The 22,488-nt window shown below is 51.1% G+C and overlaps 1 protein-coding gene across 9 annotated transcripts in view; it reads left to right on the top strand.

The window, feature by feature from the left end:
• The first annotated feature begins 2,036 nt into the window (after positions 1-2,036).
• Positions 2,037-22,488, top strand: part of ERBB4 (erb-b2 receptor tyrosine kinase 4) — a 633,162-nt gene continuing 612,710 nt past the window's right edge. For all 9 annotated transcript variants that reach the window (XR_008467602.1, XM_054207999.1, XM_054208001.1 and 6 more), the window contains exon 1: positions 2,037-2,168. Coding sequence is in view for 8 of the 9 variants with exons in the window: in XM_054207999.1 (XP_054063974.1) it covers positions 2,075-2,168 (94 nt within the window). In the remaining variant the exon portion in view is untranslated. The remainder of the gene's footprint in view (positions 2,169-22,488) is intronic.

Genomic DNA, 22,488 nt, shown 5'->3' with positions numbered 1-22,488 from the left:
GTAGACCAGACAGAAAGGGGTGAAGAGAGCTCCTTCATGTTGAGGAGCTCCACAAAGGCTGGATCAGGGTGAGGAGGGTTCAAAAACTCATCTCAGAGCCCAGATTTCAGGGAAATAAAATGAAGAACTGAAGATGCTTCTACATTCTCCTCTCGCACACTTGCAGAGTTCAGTTAAGCTGTGACTGGGGCTCTGAGGACGCCAATCGACTCATCAAGAGTGATAAATGGCACCTACCGTCTCAAACCTGTGATGAGATGTTGAGATTTTCAGCCGCTGTCTTGCCAAGACAAGCTTTGCTGAGTTGCCAGTCCCCTGGACCTGTTGATGGGAGGATGTCTGTGTTGGCCTTTCAGCCCTGTGCCGGGATGGGCGATAGCAAAGGAGATGCCGTGGCAACTTGGCTGGTGCTTGCAGGACCCCTGCACTCCAGCTGTCCCCACCCTGGGTGCATCCAGGAGGTGCCACCAGGCTGGTGGTGGCCATCAAGGTGGTGGATACTTCACGCACTGGTGGGAGATGCCACCACACCTCTGAGCCCCGGGGCTTTGCTGGCGGGCTGGAAAAGGTGGCTGCTCATCGGCTGCTCCAGTGCAGAATCCACCCGCCGCGTTGGAAAGTGGGCTCCAAGGTGCCACCTCCCTGCCCCACCGCCCTTAAAACCTGGCCCTCCTTTCCACCGCTTCCACCCCAAAGCTTTCCAGCTTTTGCAAGCACCCAGCAGGAGAAGGTGGGTGGGGGTTGGGGGGTGCGGGGGCAGCACCCAGGGAGCACCCAGGGAGGAGGATGGGGAAGCTGGACCAGGCGTTCTGGGGAAGCCCAAAAGGGAGAGGAGCCTGAGGTGCTTCATGCAGTCCCTGCTGCTTTTCACACCTCACCTCCGGCCACAGCCGGTGCCAGGGGATCTATACTGGGATCGGTACCATCGGATTGACACTGGGATTGGTACCGCCAGGATTGGCACTTGGGATGGGTACCGCTGGGATGGGCACTGGGATCGGTACCGCTGGGATCGGTTCTGGGATGGGTACCACGGGATCTGCACTGGGGTCGGTACTGAGGGTTTGCTACTGGGATTGGTACCGCCGGGGTCGGCACTGGGATGGGTACCGAGGGATCAGCACCAGAGTCGGCACCGTGGGATCGCACCGGGATCAGTACCGAGGGATCGGATCGGCTCAGCCCAGCCCAGGCTCTCCATCGCCTCATCCAGCTTCTGCCTCCGCCGTCTGCTGGGGGCTCCCTCCCCTTGGCCGCTTCGGGAGGTGTCCCGGTGCCCCCCAGGGGGGCCCTCGCCACCGCCGGACGGCGGGAGAAGGGAAAACTTCCCTCTGGGTCCCCGCACGCTCGTAGACCCGCACCCGCCCGGGATTCTTCCCAAATTTCCCTCTCCCGCAAGCGCGCGCACCGCCACCCCTCACTTTTTAAAATTTTTATTGTGTATTTACAGGTGAAAAAGCGGGGGCGCACACGCGTTACTCCCTGCGCCCCCCATTTTCGGCGGGGACAGGTGAACGCTGCACCAGCGCCCGGGTTTTGGCCCCCAGAAGCGAGAGCGCGCGCGCCCTCGCGCACCTGCCCCTCATTTTCTTTGCAAAGGCTGGGGCGGGGGGTGACGGGGACGTGGGAGCGCACGCGCACCCCCCCACCCCACCCCCGGGCACGCGGCAGCCCCCGCCGCCCCGCGCGGCTCCGCAGGTGCGGAGGGGGGGGGGGGGGGGGGCGGTGGCGCGGAGCGGGGCGGTCCCGCGCGGCGCCGGCCCCCGCCCGCCCCCTCGCTCCGTCCCGCCGCTCCTCCTCCCTCTCCCCCCCCCCCCCCCACTCCTCCTCCTCCCGCTCCCGCCGCTCCGCGCCGCTCCGCTCCGCGCGTACTGGCGGCGCAGCGCCCCGCGGCCGGCAGCGGCGGCCGCCCCGTCGGCGCCTCGGCGCGCCCGCGGAGGGGCGGCGCTGGGGGCGGCGGCTCGGCGGCGGGCAACTTTTGGGAGCCGGCGGCGGCAGCGCGGAGGCTGCGCGGGGGATGGCGGCGGCGGCGGCGGCGCTGAGGCGGCGGCGCTGAGGCAGCGGCGGCGGCGCGATGCCGGCGGCGGCCGGGGGGCTGCTGTGGTGGAGCTGCTGCGTGCTGGCGGCGGCGGCCGGGGCCCCGCGGGCCGCCGCGGCGGCGCAGGCAGGTGGGTGAGCGGCCCGGTGCGCGGCGAGGGGCGGAGGGTGGCGGCGCGGCGCCCTCCCGCCAACTTCTGCGGGAGCCCGGCGGGGCTGCGCGTCCCCGTCCCCTGCGCGGGGTGCGGGAGTTTGTTGGCGGAGTCCCGCGGAGAGGCGGCGGACAGAGCCCCTTGCGGGAGCGGCCGCGCGGCGGAGCGGAGCCGGCGGGCGCGGATCTTCCGCGCAGCCCGCCGCTTCCAGGCAGCGGCGCGGCTCCACGCGCTTACTTTATTATTATTGTTATTATCGCTGTAAGCGACAGGGCGTTCCGCGCTGGGGCTCTGCCTCGCAGCCCCTCGCAGGGCAGCCGCCCTCTCTCGGCGGCAGCTACCGGGTGTCCCCGCTCGGGTGGCGGCTGGCCGGGCTCCGGGGCCGTCCGCCGGAGCCCCCGCGGTGTCCCCGCCGGTGGCAGCCGCGCAGGTGCCTCCGCCCCGACGGGGCTGCGCGCTCCCAAACTTCGCGCTGCGCCGGGCGGAGGAGGAAGCTCTGCCCTTGCGCGTATACATTATATCTATAAGGTGTGTCCAAACACTGCTACATAAACTCCGGTCACAGTGTATTTGCCCACGGGGGAAAACGAGCAGGCGGCTTGGAAGTTAAAGCCAGAAAAGACGCATTTTCCTCTGGCAGGGTCTGCCCCCATTTTGTAACTTTCTGCAGGGAAACTTACAGCCTTGACTGGAATTGTTTTGTTTTTTTTTTCCTTTGGTATCGGAGCAGCGCTCGCCGCCGCCGTAGTACGGGGCTGTGCCGGTGTCATCACCCGGGGAGGGCAGCGGGATCGCCTCCCGCTACATTGCGCTTCACGGGAGCCTTTGCCGTGAATAAAACATTAAAAGGAAATCTCTTCAATCCCTGTAACTCTTCTCTTCCCCCCCCTCCCCGGTGATGCAAAATTTATGATGTTTGGGCGGTATTGGTACAACAGCTCCGCGTTCTCACAATTCAGTTTATATTTTGGGGCTTTATGTAACTGAGATGATGAGATGTTTGATGAGAGGCGAAAGCAGCGTGTCCCGGCTTTGCTTGCCTGGTTAGGCTTCGCAGGCAGTTTTGATCTCGTTGCACAGTTTACTTTTTCTGTGTGTGATTGTTTCCTAGTCCTTGAAATCAGGAGGGGTGAAGCGTTGGGCTGCTGCTGCTTTCCCTTACGTTTTCTTTTCCTGCGGTTTGAATGGGTAAATCCTAGCTGATGGAGCATTGCATTCCTTGTTTCACAGGCTCTGGTTTGTTCTACCTTTTTGCCTGCCTCCTTGTTTACACGCAGCCTCTCTCTTCCCCTGACTTGGGACTTTTCTGTCTCAGACTTTCCCCGTAGCCTGCCCTGGTTTCAGGCAGCAGCTGTTCCTGCTGGGCTGCTCCCGCGCTCCCCAGCCCTCCTTCCCCACCGCTCGGACGTGGCTGTTGGAGTGGATGATGGTGAAGGCGCGCCCTTGCTGGATTTATATCCCGGTGAAAATAAAAGGCATCAGTCCAGGGCCGCTCACCTGCCGCCTCTGGGGAAGCCTCCTGGATCTGTGCTGCGGAAAAGCCTCTATGCCCTGCACTGTGCAAAAAAGAAAATCTCTTTGTTACAGTTATGGGGTTGGAGTGACATTTCCTATTTGGAGGGGTTTGTGCGCTGCTGTCGGCAGTGGTAGCTATTAATGGTTGGCTGCGTGGCGCTTGCTGAAACAGTGAGCCAGGCTGGACAGGTGAGCCTTGGTTTGCAAGTATTTAGGACCCCTCAGTATTTGGGCTCTCCTGCTTTTGGGAGCACCAGGATGGGGCTCTGGCTGCTTCTTTCATGTTCAGCGTGTCGAGGGAGATGATGACGCCTTTGCTCCTGCGAGTGAGCTGTTGGCCAAACTTTTGATTTCATTCTGTTGATTAGGATGCAAATACGTGAATACATTGGGGTTTTTCAGTTTTTTCTATCTCCTTGGCATTATGTGTTTGGGCATATAATGTTTGCAGTGCACAGCTCAGCCACGGTCACGTGAGCCAAACAGCTTGGGCTGTTACCTGGAAGCTGGCAAGTCTTTGTTCTGCTTGGAAATAGCTGATAAATTAATTCCTTTTTCTGATATATGGGGCTGTTGAGTTGTTAAGTAATTACAGCCAAATTAACTTAGTGCTGTTTGAAGTATTCAACTGCTCTGAGAAATTAATTGTACTTCAAATATTTTTGCAGCTTTTTTGTTTGGGTTTTTTTTTTTTTCAGTGAGGTGCACGTTCAGGCTGATGTATGTGCAAGGCTTTAATTTCATGCCGCTGCTCCTCTCCGGGCCGTGTCGGATGGGACGTGCCGCAAGCCTTCGGAGAGATGCAGCTCCTCTCCTTTGCAGCAGCCCTCCTTGGCACCTCTCCCGTTTATTCCACCACGATGTCTATTTGATGGTTAAAATTAGGCTGAGGCTTTGCAAAGGCATGATAAATATTGACGGGGAGTTTCAGGCTGTAGCTGCCGTCAGATGACTCAGTCCCTGCAAAGGGGATGTCCCGTCTCGGCCCTTTTTCCAAAGGGGAGCGGGTGCTGTTCCAGACCCCGTGTCCCTCCTGGGAGTCCCACTGCCCCCCCCTCCCCGTGCATGTCTGGCTTCAGGGCTGTGCCGCGGGGGGTGTGTGCCTCAGCATGGTAGCCAGGGCAGGCTGCCACTGTCCCTGCGTGTCCCCCGAGGTCATTGCGAGCCAGTGCTGCTGCAGGGCAGAGGAGGCTGGATCTGGCCCTGCCTTTGGGGGCATCCTCGGGGAGCCTGGGGCAGCGTTGGCACTGGGTGCACCCACCCTGCTGATACCAGTGCTGCAAAGTGCCCGAGTGGCTTAGTTGTGATTTTTTTTTTTTCCTTTTATTTCCTTTTCTTTTAAAAAAAAAAAAAAGAGATGGTAATTGAAGTATATGTGTATGGATTCTGGCATGAAGAGCTGCGCTTGTAATTAACATGAAAACAGTAATAATAAGGACCTGAAATACATGCCTATGAGTAAACCAAATGAGACTGGCAGGGCGAAGCCCTTCTCCTGAACCCGCAGGGCAGTGGAGCGGGACCGGGGAGCCGCGAAAGCCGTGTTGGGTCCCCTGCGAGCGTGGCAGTGCCCAGCGCCCTGCGGGTGCCCCGAGCTGGGCTGCGAGTGCTGCTCCGCACTCCTGACCTTCGTTTGTAATGAAGTTGTTCTGAAATGTGCCCTCAGTTTTCTCGCAGGGAATAGCTACAGCCCTTAACTTAACTAAAATGTTTTCCTCTAGTTTGCAGGGGATGCTGGAGTTCTTTAAATTTTTTTTTTTTTTTTTTTTGTAAATTCAGTAAATTTAAGCAAACCACAGCCAGCTCTCTCTCACTGTGTGGGAAAGCGCAGCCTGTTGTCGAGAGCGCGCGCGTGTTCCAAGGCTTTATGGAAAAACATCTTTACGCGAGTGGCTGCCAGAGCAGGTGAGCTGCTGGGGGGGGTTGTGAGCCGTTGCTGCGGGGCGCACTGGGGCACACTGGGACGCACTGGGCAGCATGCCTGCAGCCTTGCAGCCCGAGCATCTCTAGGTGGCAGCAGCCCCCAGGAGCTCCCAGGCAGCCGGACGAGCAGCCCGGTGTTGGAGATGTGATTTCCCAGGCTCAGCACCCCTCCGCACCCTTCTCCCGGGCCGGGTGCAGCTTTTTGGGTGCCTGGAGGGGAAGGGGGGGGGTGCAGGGAATGGGCCGTCCCTGGAGTCCTGTCCTCACTCCCCCTGCCCTCGCTCGCAGGATCGGGGTGTGTAGTAACGTGCTGGGAGAGTAACTCGAACGCTTATGAAGTGCTTCATATCAGCAACCAAAGGAGTTGAGGTGACTGCAAGGAGTTAAGGATGATTTGATCATACTCAGAAGCGCTTAAAACAGGGAGCGAATTTCTAGGTTCATATTCTAGAGGACTCGTTAAGCTAACCAGTGAGTCAGGACCAGACCAATGGCTGGGTACCGAGGGGAGGGGGGCAACAAGTTCAAACTCGCAGTGAAGGGCATGCTCTTAACCGTGTCGTAACTGTGGTGGCAAGCTAGGGAGGAAAAAAAAACATACCCTGTCACTCAGCGCTGTCAGCTCGGATCAGATGGTCCTTCTAAAACACATACACTTGCTCAAAAGTACGGTGTAGCCCATAGGTTGTTGTGGTGTTTGTTTTTTTTTCCTTTTGTAAAAATGTTCGTTCTGGTTCCTTTTCTCAAAACGCGGGTGCTTTGGCATCGCGATGAACCATCTCCTGATTTCTTTAGGCCAGTAAGGGTGAGCTGGTACGTGGTGGTTGGTGTGGAGCAATGTGGTGGTTCCCTGGAAGCTTCTGAACTTGCTTTGTGTCCTGCCTGCGCAGGTAGGGGTTTAACCTCTGCAACTGGACGGTTGTGCTCCAAAGACTCCCTGGTAGGTGATGGCGGCTCTGCAGGAGCAGCTGAGCCAGCTCTGCCCCGTGGAGCCCGCTCCTCTCACTGCGCTGAGCCAATTTGCTCGGGAAGGGAGTGGGGGCTTGTTCCTGGGATTTGCTTTTTGCCAAGGCGGGAGGAGGTGACCGCGGCTGGGCTGTTCACCGTGTGTCACACGTGTGCTGACAAGTCCTTGGGGTGTGCGACGGGCTCCTGTTTTCACTGACTTAAAAGGTTTTCCTTTTGCAAACAAGCACAGGCTGCCGGTGGATTTTATGTGTGCCCACGTAACGGAGGCTGAATTGTCCCACGGGAGCGCTGGAGTCTGCCAGAAAGATTCATCATTTCAGCAACTTTAGCTAACGTTTGTTTAGCGACTTCTTGCTTCGGCCGAACAGTTCAAGCCGTGCTCGGTGGCAGCTTCCCTGTGATGAGCCATGTGTCCACGTGATAAATGCTCTTGTTTCTGCACTGTCCACCACCTCTGCTGGGCACGTGGGCACATGCCAAGCCTCCTGAAGTCTTTGAACAGCTGCTGATATATCTATATCTATATATATCCCTTTTTTATTTTTCTCTCAGCCTGCCAGGGAAACTCGTCCTTCTTCCCACTTGGCGTGAAGGGGGTGTAAAGTCCAGGACTGATGTGTATTTGCTTGTGCATCAGTGGTCCCCGAGGGTCTGACACTGGCAGGCGTTTGGGCAGCAAAGTCTGTAATTCAAGCTACAGGAGCACATAGCAGTCGCACTGTAAACCTGTACTGTAAGAATAGTGAGAATGCAAATACGTACAAGGAATAGAAATTCATGCTGTAAGAGTATCGAGAAGTATTTTTGTTTTCCAAGGGTAAGTGCTTTTTGTTTCCATGCCCGAAGCCCATAAAAATCTAGCTCCTGACAACGGAAGAGGTGGGAAAATAAAGTAAATAAATGGGAAAGTAAGCCCCAAATTTTTAGCGGATGCAGTTCTTCTCAGAGCTATAAAAAATTATCAGTCATTGCATGCTGTTTCCTTAAAGTCCTTTTTAGAGATTTCTAAGATATACTCATTTTGTGTTTGCTTCCTCTTTCTCCTGATGTCTGTGCCGCTAGGCGTACAGTGACGGAACGGGCATTTATAACTTGATCTTTCTTAATCTTTTCCTAATGAATCAGCGTGGCAACGTGGGCTCTTGTCACATGGTGACACGACTCCTGTATCTCGCCACCAGCTGGTGTTGAGCTGAGAGAAACACCGAGCTTACAGAAATCTTTCCCAAACTGCCCTGGGTTGGGCGCTGGTCTCGGGGACCAGCCCGGAGGTGATGCAGGAAGGGGTGAGCCCTTCCTCCCCAGTGCTCACGGCTGGCTCCCAGCCACGCCAGGGTGATGCTGATGTACCTGCGCCGCTGAATGTGGGGAGCCCCTTGTCTCCCTGCCGGTACGTGGGGTGGCACCTACCCACCATAAACCTCAGTGCCTCTGTTTTTTGGAGCGTGCACCAAGCCATTGGGGCAACCACGGGAGTAAGAAAGTCAGGGACACGGGGCCGGGCAGGACGTGGCGGGGGCCGTGCCCCGAGGCAGAGCTCAGCCCCGTGCGGGCAGTGGGGCCAGGGCTGAGCTGCCCCATGGCAGGCAGGTCTCCATCCCAGGCTGTGTCCCCAGCGTGGCTGGGGAGGATGCTGAGCTGAGGAACGTGTTGCTGACAGGTTTTAAATTCACGTGGGGAGGCTGCTGTGGCACTGCAGGACGTTATCTGACCCTTTGCCCGCAGCTGCTGGGCTAAACTGCCTAATAAATGTCTATTGAGAGCTGCGATACCTGACCTCTCTCCTTTTTTTGCCCCTACCCTGAGTGTTGTGGCGCTGTGATTCGTGAAGGGAGAGGGTCGAGTCGGAAGGAGGTTGAAGAAGAAAGTTTGCGCGCTGTAAAAAGAAATAAACCCCTTCTGAACGAACTTGTGTTACGAACAAGTTGGAGAAGCCCGAAGCTCCATGAAATGGCACGGCCGCCTTGGCTGGAGCATTGCTGCAAGAGAGCATAGGGCTCTTGTGGATGGGGTTGGTGACGGTACAGCGGGTAAAGCTCTGAAACCTGTCCCTGTCCTACTGCCTTTCGGCATGGCTTGGCTCCTGCCGCTTCTCCCGGCCTCTCCAAATGGTGCTTCCGCACCTTTGTCCCCGCTTTTCCCAAGAAAGCCCCTCCTGTGGGGCAGGCACCTTTCGCTGGTGTGTGCAGCCTGGTGAGGAGCCCAAGCAGACATTGCTTGCGCGCTTTGCATTTAAACGTGCCCTGAAATACCTCGCCGTGCAGAGCTGAATGTGCTGGGAAGAGATCCGCGGCGGCATTTTGGTGGCTTGAACCCCAGCGAGCTGCCGAGGACCTTCTCCCGTGGACGCAGCTCTTGCTGCAGGAGCCAGCCCCGGCGGGATAGAGCTGTTTTGGTGCACGAAGGAAAAAATCATCACACTTAACTTGATACACATCCTAATGTTCAATTTCCATTAATTGAAATTACGTTGAAATATTGAACGTTTTAAGCATAAAAGTTTATGTACCATGGTTAGTATGCTAATGGAATATTTTAGTAATCTTTTAAGGTTAGCCTCGCAGCAGATGCAATGCTAAGCGTTTGTAAGAGTTACTTTGCTTTAACCCCTTTTCCGAGAGCATCCATATCCTGGCGACTCTTCATGGGCTGCTCTGTGGCTTCCATCCAGCTATAATTTTAAGCTTTTATTTATTTATTTATCTGTTCTGCTATGCAAAGTTGAATTGTGGATATTTTTCCTTATTATCTTTGGCAGTAAAAATGTATATATCTAAATTTAAATTGCTGTTTGCTGAGGATATGTGACAGTATTCAGAATTCAGTATTATTTTATTATCTCTTTGAAAGGATAAAAAAAGGCTCGTTTATTTGAAGAGATATTTCTGTAGCGCATAAAAATACCAGTGAAGTAGCTAACGTTTTCCAGTTGTTGTTGACTTCAAATTTAGCAACCATTGTCCCTGTTGATATATTTGATGCTCTAAAAATGTACTTGCCATTAAGTAGGAAGCTGAAGTGATTGGTAGGCAGATAATATTCTTTAGTAGCTATTAATAATGCTCGGAGGACATACGCATTGGAGGGTATGGAAAAAGCCATGGAATTGTGTAGGAAGGAGGCAAAAATAATGTATATGGCTGCTTTATTTGAAAGCCGCCTTTATTACCCTATCTGTCTGCACCGCAGCGATCGCTGCCCGAATTAGCGCATCGCGAGCGGGAGAAACCGATCCGCAAACAGAATGGTGTGCAGCTAATTTTGTTTAGCAAATTGAGATCTGATCCCTGCTCTTTCCCAGCCTCCGCGAGCTGACTCCATGCCCGTGAAAAGCCTGGGGGATCTGGTTCTGCCGGGGGCGGCCGTGTGCTGTGAGCTGGGAGTCGTTCCCCCCCACCTAGAGCCAGCGGAGCTCATGGGAACGCGGGAATTAATATCCCATTTGGGGAAAAAGGAAATTTTCAAAAGCAACATAAATCCTTTGCAGCTTTTTTCTCTCCTTTTGCCTGTTCCTTGGGGCAGGGGAGGGCTTTCGTGCTGGCGCCGGTGTGCCCCTGGTTGCTGCAACTTTCTCCCTGGATTCCTCCACGCGGAGGATTTTTTTTTTTGGTCTCCCAAACCAGAGAGTTTCTGGGCAGCTCTGCCAGTTGCGAGTGTTTGGGTCTTCTTGTGCTACACGTTTAAAACTGCTCCCAGCTCCCGCAGCCCTGCCGTCACCGGGGGGGTCTGCTCTGGATCTGGAAGATCGTATGAGAAAAATGTAAAATTATTAGAGTCTATAAATAGCGGCGATAACTTCTACGGCATTTACATCACCCTCGTGCTGCGTCACACGCTGAAGCCACGGGCTGGGTTTGCTTCTAGTGTTGCTTCACGTGTCGCTGTGGAACCTCGTTATGTCGCGATATAACAAGCAGCTGCTGCATTGATAATTGCGGCGCAGGTGTGTGTGGGGTGTCTTTCTGGAGTTGCTGACAACTGTAGTGATGCTTTACGGTGTCTGTCCCTCTGTCCAGCTTCTCAGAAAGGAAACAAAATGGGGTCTGTGCTGAATATTTCTGGCTGCCCAACTCGAACCTTTAATAAAACAGCCTCTTAAATAGCCTTTTATTAGCATTTGCTTTCTTGTAGTAACTAAAGATTGGGCACAGAAGGAGAATGCTTTTTTTTTCTTCTTGGTTTTTTTTTTTTGGAAGATTTACAAATAGATACACACAGTGTTATTGGCCTCAAATTTCGTCGTGTTAATTTTATCCCAAGATCTTGAAGTTGTGAGAATCTCAGTCTTCGCATGAAGAATAAAAAGCATCTTTAGCTGCCCTGTGTGCAGAGAAAAGTTAAAACTCCTGTAGTTTGAGAAACAGGGGGAAAAGTCCAAGAATTTGTTTCATAAGCCATAGTTTTAAACTCATTTGTAAGATTTTTATGCAGGGGCTGGTTGCCTTATGGTTGTGCAATGCCTGGCACATGTTGCTGGTGATTTTGGAGATGGAAACAGGGGTTTATTAAGACTCTTAATAGCTTTAGTCCAGTTGCTGCCATGACATGTGGTTAAGGCATTAAAATATATGGGTTATGCCTCATGCTACAGTAGAGCAATTACTGTGTAGGTGTCCTTCGATACTGGAAAATGATCTTGCCAAACTTTTGCTGTGAACTTGAATAATCTCAGCCTCTCTGAGGGCCCACAGAAATGAGGAGGGCGGGGGGGAGTGTCATGAAGAGCAGCTTTCTCCAAGTAAAGGCCATATGAAGGTGCGTGATTTCTGTAGGTACTGTCTGTCCCAGATGGATCCTGTCCACTTGGGCAGAAAGTTTCTGCTCCAAACACTATTTCCCTCAGTCTTTTCCTGGGTTAAAAGTGTCTAAATTGTCCTAGGTTATGTGAGAATTGCTGTGATTTGTGTTTTTTGGGTCTAGCCTGACTGTTTTTTGCAGTGGTGTGATAAAATGACATCAACTATTGGTACCTTCATGACGTCAGTGTTTGTAAGAGCGTCCTTTTTGGCTCACTGATGACTGGACACTTCCTCAGCATGGGGAGAGCTTTGGCTTGGGTAGCCCCTGTCAAGTTTAGATTTGTTTGTGCTGCCTTCTGGGGCCAATTTAAGGTTTTTATAGTTTGTCCTGAGCCCTAATGATGCCAGTGTCTCCCCAGGGCATGGATGGCTCTTAAGCATCGCTGCTGCTTCAGGCTCTTGGAGGATGAGCGCTGGAGCAGAGCCAGGCGAGGAGGAGGGACGCCCTGCTACCTGGGTCGTTGCTCTTCGGAGAGTGCTGGTGTGAGCCAAAGCGCCAGGGCTTTTTGGGATCCCAGCTAACTCTTGCAGAACGCACCTAAGAGCACCAAAGCTCATCTTACGTGTGTTTCTTAAACCGGTCGTTGATGAAAGTCTCTGAGAACTTGCATGACCCTGAGTGTGCCTGCGTTTCTAGGAATATCTGGAATAAAACCACTGTCTATTTGGTGCCGCAGGCTCAGAGGCTTATTACGCCAGGTAAAACAAGGCTTTCCCCGGGACTCGACAGTATGAGGTGCTGGAACAGCATCGCTTCTCAGGTCACGCAAGCTTTACGTGGTAGTATTGGGCAGAGTGTATCTGGGCATCAAGTAATAGAGGGCCTTAGTGGCATGCAGGGGTGGGGCAGAGATAAACATAAGCAGCGGGTACCCAAGTACCAGGGGAGGGTGGAGAGAGGAGCAACCGCTACCTCAAATCCTCTCTGTGGCCTCAATATAGGTGTGATGGATGAAATACAGGCTTGAGGGCATTGGAGTTGCTTTTCCATAGGTCTCTGCAGATGTACGGGTGGCTCGGGGACTGATAGCAGGTCTTCCCACCAACATGCATCCCAGGGAAGCTGGCAGCTACTGCCTTGGCGATAGTCTTTGTTTTTAACACTCTGCTTCATTTCTTTCCCACCAAGTTTGGGTCTCCAACAGTATGATTACTTATGGATTTATAAGTTAGAAATAGCTCGGTAATTGCTGTATCGCTTTGCCCGCAGTAGCAACAAGCGTCTTAAATTTAATGCACCATCCACACAGAAAATTGATATTTGGCCAAAACTCGACTCTGACAGCTAATCTTAAACAGCTTTTGGTTGACGTGTAAAATAGAGACCTGTGGATGACATTCACAGGAAAATTGATGGTCTTTGGGATTATTCCATAAAAGAAAAATACTTCTTACGATTGGCTGAAAATACTTGAGGATGATGAAGCTTATGTGGCAACCTCTCCTCAGTGATCGGCGATGTGAAGGCCTGGGACATTAACCATGTGGATCACGTGCAAAAAACCTGCATGATCTTATAATTCAAAGTCTGAATTTTGCCTAATCTTTGGAGTTTGTCTGATGAAACTGTACTCACGAGGTGCTGACCAGCTTCTTAATAGTGTATTTCTTTTAATGTGCTTTTACTTTGATTTTCCTCCCTAGAATACACCCTAAGCAGCAAGAATGCCCCAGAACAAGTCTTCCTCTGAAAATATTACAGAAAGGAACTTGCCAGTGTTTCTGATGAAGATATCTGGCATGTTTGTACGGATATGTGTGCGTACATATATAATGTATTTTGCTGTCAGTCACAATTTAAAGGGCTAGAAGTTTCAGCAGATAAACTTGTGGCTCAGTTTGGGAAGGTGCCGCTCTATGCTAGGGTTACGTGATGCTCTTTTTTGGGTGAATACACATTTCAGCATGTTCTGTCAATGTTTGGTTTTGAGTCAGTAGGTCTGGATGACTTCACTTCGAAACTACTCAATATCTATTTATTAAATACAGCGCTGGTGTTCAACAGAAAATGTAAGACCCAATTTCAAAATTAGGCCCACACAATTATGCAATCAGGTAATCGCGCGTGTAATTGCTTGCACAAATGGTCAGTTAGATGTGTAACTGTCCATTTGCATGCAAAATTAACCAATTCTGCAAATTGGACTTTGAATAGTCATGGTAGAAAACACGGCTTTCTGGAGATGGCCGTGTTGCGTGCCTTCCCCTTCCATTGGTGTCCTCCTTTTACGAGCCTCCTGCGTTTTGCCTTGGCTGCGGTGTTAGTGAAGAAGCGGCTGGAGGTGAAGGCAACAAGTCTTCCCTCTGAAACTTAATATATATTGGCATGCTTCCAAATAAAGGGTGACGCACCCGCCCTTCTACAAGTGGGGGGCAAAGCCAAAAGCAGCCCTGGGCTCTCCTGAGGTCAGTCCAGTCGCTTGGGTTTTGCTTTGGCTGCGGCGTTGGGCTGCGGGTCCGTGGCAGCTGTTGAAAGGGCCATGGAGGGGGGCGTGTGTGTGTGTGTTACACCTGTGTGACACTGAAGAGCTGCTGACATACGTGCTGCCTCATTGCTCTGGGATTTACTGTTTTGAAAACACGTAATGTGATACTTCTGCAATGGTAAAAGCAATTGTTTGGTTTATAAATATATATACACACACTTCACAGTTACTTTTTTTTGTTTTGCTTTTGTCTGGTGTGCTGCCAAAATATTTCTTTTCAACGAAAGCGTTCAAAGCTGTAGCTGAAGAATCTGTAGAAATGGTGCCAGTCACCACTTCGCGGTTAGTACAAGCTCTCGTTCCTCCGGCACGGTCCCCGGGTGCTTGCATGAGCGAGGTTTTAGGTATCTGTGGCTGTTACCACTCTGTGTGTTAGGACAAGGAGAATTAATGTTATCTCAAAAATAAAAAAAAAAAAAAAAATAAAATCAGAAGACTTGTGTAACTGGCTCACGCGTGCGGGCTGTCACCCCCGGAGATAGGCAGTGATGATTTGTTATCAAAATTTGGCGCTGCTTCCCAGGAGGGAGTGCTTGTTCGTGCCCTCAGAGCAAGGTGTGTGCTTAGGCGTCTCTCCAGGCTGGGATGAAGGCAATACTATCATCCAAACTGTTCCCGCGGAGCGGGGAGCTGCGTTCCCATCCGAAGCATCGTCCGACTGCACCGTGCTGACCAGTGCAAAACTCTAGGGCGTGTGCCCGTTTTCAGGCTCGCTGTGGCAGTTTCTCACGTGTGAGAAGGCGGATTTGGCTGAAATCTTTCAGGACTTGTTGTCTGGGACCCCAGAGTTTTGAAAGTCTGAATGGGAGAAGCCAGAGGCTGGCAAAGCCTTCAGGCCTGACCTGGGGCAGTGGGGTGAGCGCAGGTGGGCATTATAAATTAAATATTTAATTTTTAAGTACTTCAGATGGAGTTTTTCCTTGCAGCTTCAGCAGCCGCTGTGCCCCTGTGCATGCCTGTGGCAGGATGGGCGCTCCTGCGCAAAGTGCCCATCGCTGCTGCGTGGGTGGGTTGAGAAGCAAAAGCAGTTTCTTGCGTGAACCTCCTGGCTAAAATCGAGCCTTTTGAGCCCCAACCCCCTGACTTTCTGCGGGAACCAGCTGTCTTGAGTGGTTATCCTCAGATCGTGTTGTCCGGGAATGGATGGAGCTGCCCCGTTCTGGGTGTGCTTCTGCCCTGCGCGGGAGAGGGGTTATTCCACAGCCCTGCCTGGCACCTCCGCTCCTGCGGAGCTCCCTCCCAGCAAGGGATTTTCCACAAGGAGACGTTTTCCACGGGGAGGCACCTGATGCGCCCATGGGGTGGATGCTTTCCTTGGAGGGTGAAGTGGCACCTTGGTTTCAGGCTGGGTTGCCTTCCCCAAGTGATGGTAGGCTGAGCCCGGGAAGGATTAAGCAGGAGCGTATTAAGGTCATGTTTTATTCCCGAGCGAGAGGTTTATGTCCTCTGTGCATATTAATTTCACAGCCTGGGACACGGTAGAAAGGAGAGCAAACAAGAGTGCAAGCGTGTTGGGTAGCCTTGGCAGTTGAACTGGAAGAGAGCGCGCGGACTGAAAAGCCGCCTTTATCTTCCACGCTGCTTTAGCGTGACTGCTGCAAAAACGGGGAAAAGGTCCAAGCCCAAAACTCCCAAATGACCAACATTGTATTTTAATTTTGTTTATTCCTGTGTTGCTTTTAATTTATTTTGTCTGGTGTTCATGGGAGGTTACAGGGAGGAAGAACAGGGGGTTGCAGGTTGCCGTATGCAAAATTTACATCTTTCATGTCTTATATGCGTATAAGCCAGAGCTTGCAAAACTCTTCCTCATGCCTTCCCAGTGGCCTTGATGGGGATTACACATCCACGGAGGGGGAAGGAGATGGTGTCAGAAAAACAGTTTGTAGTTGAGGTGCAGCCAAAACCACGGGTGAACGTTGCCCCTGGAATGGTGTTTGAAGGAGGCAGCCGGGACGGTGTTGGAGCATGGGAGGCTTGTTGTGCTCTGTCCTGGCACACTTTGGGAAACTAAAAATCTTTTTGAGTTTTTGTGGGATGCACAGGCGGTCCTTCCAAATCCCAGTGTGGGTGACTATTGTATTTTCTTTATTCCTCTGTGTAGAGACCCAGCAACCTCCTGCCTTTGGAGAGGATGGGACCTTGGCAGGGGATTTGTGGGTAGGAGCTGGTGGCTCCTTGACAGTAGCTGTGAGGTTGGGTTGCTGGACCCCTCAGAGCATTTAGACACTGCTTGAAAGGCTGTGGTGGCCATTGGTGACCACCAGTTTGCCTTTCTGCTGTTGGCACCCTGAGGATTGGAAAACACAGTCCTGAAGACTTGAAAGCTCTCCGAAGGCACGAGTTTCTGGTCCGTGTTCTTGGTTCAGGTTGACGTGATGGACAGCCTTTTGAGTAATGGTATAAATCCGCCAAGCGTTTCGGGATAGGAAAGGATAAAAAAACACGCCGCGTAAATTATAGTACTAATTATATTATCAGCAGAAATAGCTATCCTTGCTCCATAGCAACTGCCGTGCCGTGTTACAGGCAGTGCTGCGAGGCAGGGCAGGGGAAGGGGTTAAGGTGTGTTGTCCAGGGATAACTGATGCGCGGGGGGGATACGGGACACCTCTCCTCAGAGCTGTGTGTGGGTCCCGTGGGTGAGAGCTGGCCATGGGACTGACCAGCGCTGTGGGGTGTCAGGCTCAACCCCACGGTGTGGGGGGGAGTGGAAGCCAGCCCCACAGGGAGCTTGCAAAAGCTTTTCTGCGTTCATCTTCGGGTCCCTCTGCCGCCTCCTGAGCCACCGCTGCAGCTCCCACAGCCTTCGGTACAAATTCGCTTATCTCTTCATCTGGCGGCGCAATGAAATATTTAGAGGTGAATTAAAAGATCTTTTCATTAAGGCAGTTCTGGCTTACTGTTAGTGACCTAAAAATAGGCTGTGGGTACTCTTGATTTTTAGAGGCGTTAGCCTGCCTTTAAAAAAAACAAGTAAGGAATGTGGTATTTTATATACAGCTCTCAGCACTGTATGAAAAAAGCAGACTACAAAGCACAGCGCAGGAAAATTGATTTATCATCAATTTATTGCTCGGAGCTCTAGGCAAACTCATCTCAAGACAGAATAGAGATCTATAAAATCTTTTCATCTGAAACTATGAATTAAATTGGGAGGAACTGCTGATGAGAGACCAGAACAAACCCTTAAACCAGAGAGGTTTTTGGGAGCGGGTGTCCTGGTGCAGCAAGGGGAGTTGGGACGATGCTGATTTACACCACCTGAGGATGTGGAGCCTGAGTTCTTACTACCCAATTTTTTTTCCTCACTGTGAATCTGGCTTACGCAGGAGGAAGCCTACAGCACTCCTCCCACTGCCCCCCTTCATTTCGGTGTAAATTTTCCTTTTTTTTTTTCTTGGCACGTCTTGTTAATCTTGCAGTTTCTTTTCCCGACGTGTACTCTTTTCTTCTGTTGTGTGTGTGTGGATTCTTAAACCCCCTAATAACAGGGTAACTTGCCTTTTTCAGCAGGAAGCCTCTGAAAACAAGCTGATGCATCTCAGTTGTCAGATCGTTATATAAATAAATAAAACCTGTTCATATATCCTCTTCAAAGAGGCAAGTGAAATGGTGCTAAAGAACTCTTGCCCCCGCTTTTTTTTTTTTTTGGTGTGTGTTGGAGGAGGTGGGGGAAAGCTGTATTATGTCAGGGACCTGTAATAAATAGCACTGCAATGAGAAGCGACAGCCTCATTCACCTTGCATCCATGCAGAAATAACTAAGCTCTCTTCCCATGCCTTGGGAAAAAAAAAAATAAAAAGGAAAAAGAAGGGAATTAAAGCAAAGAATTGACCTTGGCTTGCAGTTGCTTCTGTACTCCCGGGGAAGAGTCTACCAGCAAGGGACCGAGGTTCCGCGGGCTGTTCTTGAAGGCGGCGTAACCCCTGTGCCGCTGCCGGCTGTTCAGCCCTCAGTGCATCGCGTACAGCCCGCACCTTTCTCTCGCTGCCTGGAAGTGTAGTTAGCTGAACTCATAGTTGGCAAAAGGCAGGGGTTTGGAAGGCTTAAATATTTTAAGGGGAGGGGGGAAGTAAAAAGAGAGAAAGGTTTATACAATAGCAAGGCAGAATGTAGTCAGAGCTTTTTATGTCCTTGGCTTGTCACAGTTCATTATGAAGTTAAGGTAATTTGGAGGCTTGCTTGTAAATTAAAGTGGATGCCAAATTAAAGGAGAAGAATGCAGAAGGCCTCTAAGAGAGCTGGTGTAAGACAGACTGATGGAAATGTACTTTTGTACATCTGTCCATTTGAAAAGCTTTCTGTTAAATTTGTGGAGCGTTTTCTTTCACCTTGTCATTGGGGTATTTTGATTTTTTGAAGCTTGCAAAGAGCGTTGGTGGGGGAGCGGGATGTTACTTTGCTAGGGTTATGATGTGTTGGTTTATATCAGCAGATGCCTTCCCTTTCCCCTGTCCAGACTCTCTCCTCCTCTTCCTCTCTCTGCTGGGATAGCGAGAAAGTTTCTAGGGGTGGGAATGGGGATGCAGAAGGAGAAGCAGCGCTGGCACCATTGCTCTCACGTTTCCCCTTTGCCCCCTGTGGACCAGGCACACGTAAGCCCAAGCTCTGCCGGCTCTGGGAGCCTGTGCCCCCCGGTGTGGGTCCAGATCCAGCCTCATGCCGGCCTCTTGGAGTGTCACAGCCACCCCACGTCCCCCCTTTTGGTAACCTTCAGCGGGAGCTGCTAATCCCCCAGTAATAGCCCAGCACTTGCTGCGGTACCCAGGGGGTCGGGATGACTGAACTCCTCCTTTGGTTTGCCTGGGAAAGGCGAATGGCAGCTGTCATATTGTTTTAGCATCAGGTTACTTCTGAGTGCTGTGCTGGTGTTATTTTTAGCGTGTGTGTGTGTCCCCGCCTGTCTGTTGTTGATGTGTGACCGCACGGGTGCGTCTTGGAGACAAGGGGGAGAAGCTGTGGCCTGCGAAAATGTGGTTTCCCCTGGCAAGGTGAGGAGGGTGCAAGGATGCAGCGGGAAGAGAGCAACAGGGGAGACGAAAAACCACATGCCACTTCTTAAATTTTTTTTTTTTTTTTTTTTTTAATGAGCCCTTTGAGGCAGGCTTTGCTTGCTGAACGTCGTCATTGGCTGGGGTCATCCTGAAGTAAATGCAGTTATTGGCGCTGCCCCTTGCTGAGGAGGTGTGCCTGCCTGGTGGGGTGAGATTGCACTCGCTTATCTCCCCCGGCAGCGCGCCTGGGCAAGGCTCTGCGGGGTGCGAAAATGCAGGTTGTGCAGCAGGAAAGCCTGGCTTACCACCCCGGGAAGGGCTCTGGTCCCCGTCCAGAAATAGATGCCTGCATCCCATCAGAAGCTGCATCCCTCTGAAGTGCATCCTTTTCACTTCACAGAGCCGCCTCCCCCAAAAGCACACAAAAACCCATGTGGAGGTTTTGTGTGCGCTGCCCAGGGTGGTCCCTTCCCACCGGCGGGGATCAGAGATGCTCTGCGGGGAGCAGTCAACGCCTTCCCAAACTTCAGCGGGGAGGGGAGTGGCACAGGGTGGTCCGGTGAAAAGCCGGGGAGCGGGATGCAGGGCACGCTGGCGGCATGGTCTGAGGGAGGCTTTGGGACAGAAATGCAGGGAAGAAAAGAGCAGTGTGTTGTTTTTTTTTTTTAATGAAGTCTCAATATGAGACTAGTAGGACACTTAACCCTTTCTTCTTGTGCTTTCCCAAACCCAGGGGCTGGGAAGATGCGCAGTAAAAGCAGCTCTTGCCCTGCTTCTGTTTCTTGGTGGGGTAAAATTTTCTTGCAGTAGTCTCTTTATTATAAATTTGTTTGATATTTGGTGTATAAGCAGTAAAAACGATGAAGCCATTTAGTATTCCTGGGGATGCCATGTGTACTTATGAAAGTATTTTACTATGGTTCAGCGTTAGTTAATGGATGCTTACAATAAACCGTGAGCACTCAGGTTGCCTCTCATTTCTTTATACTGGTGTTTTTCTTCTTTGACACAGAGTACCATGCTGTTCTAGTTCGTATAACACTTAAAACATTGTGTGGTGGTATTTTAGAGAGACAGAAGGATAAACACACACAAGTGCTACTGGAGCGCTGCTGCCTGCTGGCCGTCCCGTCTCCGTGGCCAGGGTGGAGTTGGGGCGAGGAGCTGGTCCTCGCTCTCCATCCTGCTTTGGGGCCAGGAGGACGTTGCCCGTGTTGTGCTGAAGATGGGTGTCCCTCTGTCCTCCGCTTCCCAGCAGGGTCTGGTGGGCAGCCCGTCTGAGTAGCGGGCTCTTCTCTCCTGCCGTGTTAGCCCTGCACCAAGTTCAGCATCGCCGGGGTCAGGGCTGGTTTTGTTGAACTTGGACAAAAAAGGCAAAGATTTGGAGCACTTGGACGGATGCAACGCGCTCCGCAGCCATCCAGAATTTACTTTCTAAATAGAAGAGGTTCTTTATGTCTGCCTATTTTTTTTTTTCCCCCTTTTCTTCTATACAGCATTTTTGGCAGGTCAAAACCCTTTTGTTATCTAACTACTCCTTCCAGCGTTTCATTGTTAAGTGTTTGTTAATTAACACTTAACGACTGGGTTATGATGGAACTACGGGAGCCTTATCTGAAGGCAAAGTAATTGGCAAATGGATTCATTATGATCAGAGCAACTCTAATGAATGTTAAATTAATTCATAATAATGTGACACTTAAACGTTAAGCATGTTGTTACTAATTACAGATGCACTTTTACCTTATCCACTTTTGGTATTATTGCTTTTTACTACATATACTGGAGGGCCAGCTTTCCAGTACCTGTCTTTTCACACTGATAATTCCAGACTTCTATAGCTGCAAATAGCTTAATTACCTATTTGTCTCTTTCACAGTAATTAGATACATGAGTGTGAAAGCCAGGAAGTTGATGTAAATATATATAATTTATTATGGAGATCCTGTAACTGTGGGTTGTTACACAAAAGTGATGGTGTAATTAATAAGGGTGGGCTGCTGCGTGCCATCTTTCATGGGAGAAAGGGGAGGGGAAAAATGTCAAACATTCCCACACTTTAGATTAATACAACATCTGTGGTTAGTTATTACAGTTATTTGAGAACACAGAGTGATTTTTTTTTTAAATAAAATTATATATTTGATGTTTAGATTTAATAAAGAAATGCCTAAAATTGGCTAAACCCAGCTCTGACCCATCTTGCTGGCCTTTGTTGCTTTGCAGCCATCTTTAGTTTATCGAGTTAGTTTTCTTGCTTACCTGGCACTTTATAAATGGGAGGTCTTTAAAAAAAAAAAAAATAAAAAGCCTGATTGTGCTAATGTCTGTGAGATACAGTAGTGGCAGGTGGGAGGGCAGCAGGCACATCTCAGTGAGGTGACACAGGACTGTGTGTCCCATCAGGTGCCTTCACTGTTTAAAACCACACATTGCACCACGCTTTCAGGATTCAAAGGCGTTCATTAATACTCGCTCTCCCATCCAAAGCACTTGAGTATTCTCCTTCCCCTACTCTCAAAGTACTCCCACTGAGGCTGTTTGCCAGTAAAACTTCGATGGAGGTGTCGCGTCTGTGTCTCCCAGCGTTGCTTGCTCTGGCTGCCTGGACAGGGAGCCTGGAGGGTGTTGCTGGAAACAAGAAAGGAGGGGGGGAAAAAACCCAACAAAACAAACCCCAAACAAAAAATGAGGGGAATTTCAACACGCCTAGAGTGAACAAAAAGTTACCTCAATGGGCATTTGGTACAGTGTTTAGGTTTTATTTAGTGCATCATTGCGGATCTCGTGCTTTTCTTAAAGTCTCTGTCGATATGCAGATTAAGATTTAATTTTGCCATGGTGTTGGGGCAGGCTGAGGTCCTGGTGTGATTTTGTCTGGCCTGGGAAAGTGATTTTGGCACAGAAGGCATCGCCCTCTGGTTGTGCCGCTGTGCCGCAGCCACGCTCTGCTGGGAGCAGCGGGGCTGGCTTGTGCTTTTAGATACCACCAACAGCAAAAGGGGGTGTGTGTGTGTATATATATAACTTTTTTTTTTTTAGAAAGAAACAAAAAAAGTGAATGTTCATTCTGTTGGTGGAAAATAGTGATCGATATAATCAGCTTGCGGTGCCTTCTTTCCTTCCCCTCTGCGAGGAGCACGTTAGTGCTGGGTTTGCAGAGCCGCCGGAGGTGCCCCCCGCTCCGACACCTCGTCCCTTTTCAGGCTTCGGCAGCAAAACTTCTGTTAGGAAAGCGGCCGTGAAATCCCTGGAGTTGGAGCTGCTGCCAGGCAGCGCCTTGGAGGGGTGTTCCTACTTTTATCTTCTTTTTTCCCCTCCCGTGAAGAGCGGCGTGGAAGCGAGAAGGGAAGCTTCCGTGGGCTGTGCCTCCAAAGGTCATATAACACTTCATGTCTTCCCCGACATGACACAGCGTGACAGAACAAAGTATTTATCTTGTGTACTTGTCAGCTTCGTTCTGCCGGCTCTGAAATGATGAAATACTACCGAATATGCTGCTGCTTGTTTCCTTTAGGGACTTGCGCTGATTTGTTTAAAGTGCCGTCTGCACCCAGTAAATGCTTCATTTATTACAGCTGACACCTGAAAAATCTCTGAGGGAAATGT

The sequence above is a fragment of the Rissa tridactyla genome, chromosome 7, assembly GCF_028500815.1.
Source record: "Rissa tridactyla isolate bRisTri1 chromosome 7, bRisTri1.patW.cur.20221130, whole genome shotgun sequence".
Lineage (NCBI taxonomy): Eukaryota > Metazoa > Chordata > Aves > Charadriiformes > Laridae > Rissa > Rissa tridactyla.
This window is presented reverse-complemented; position numbering and strand designations above follow the sequence as displayed.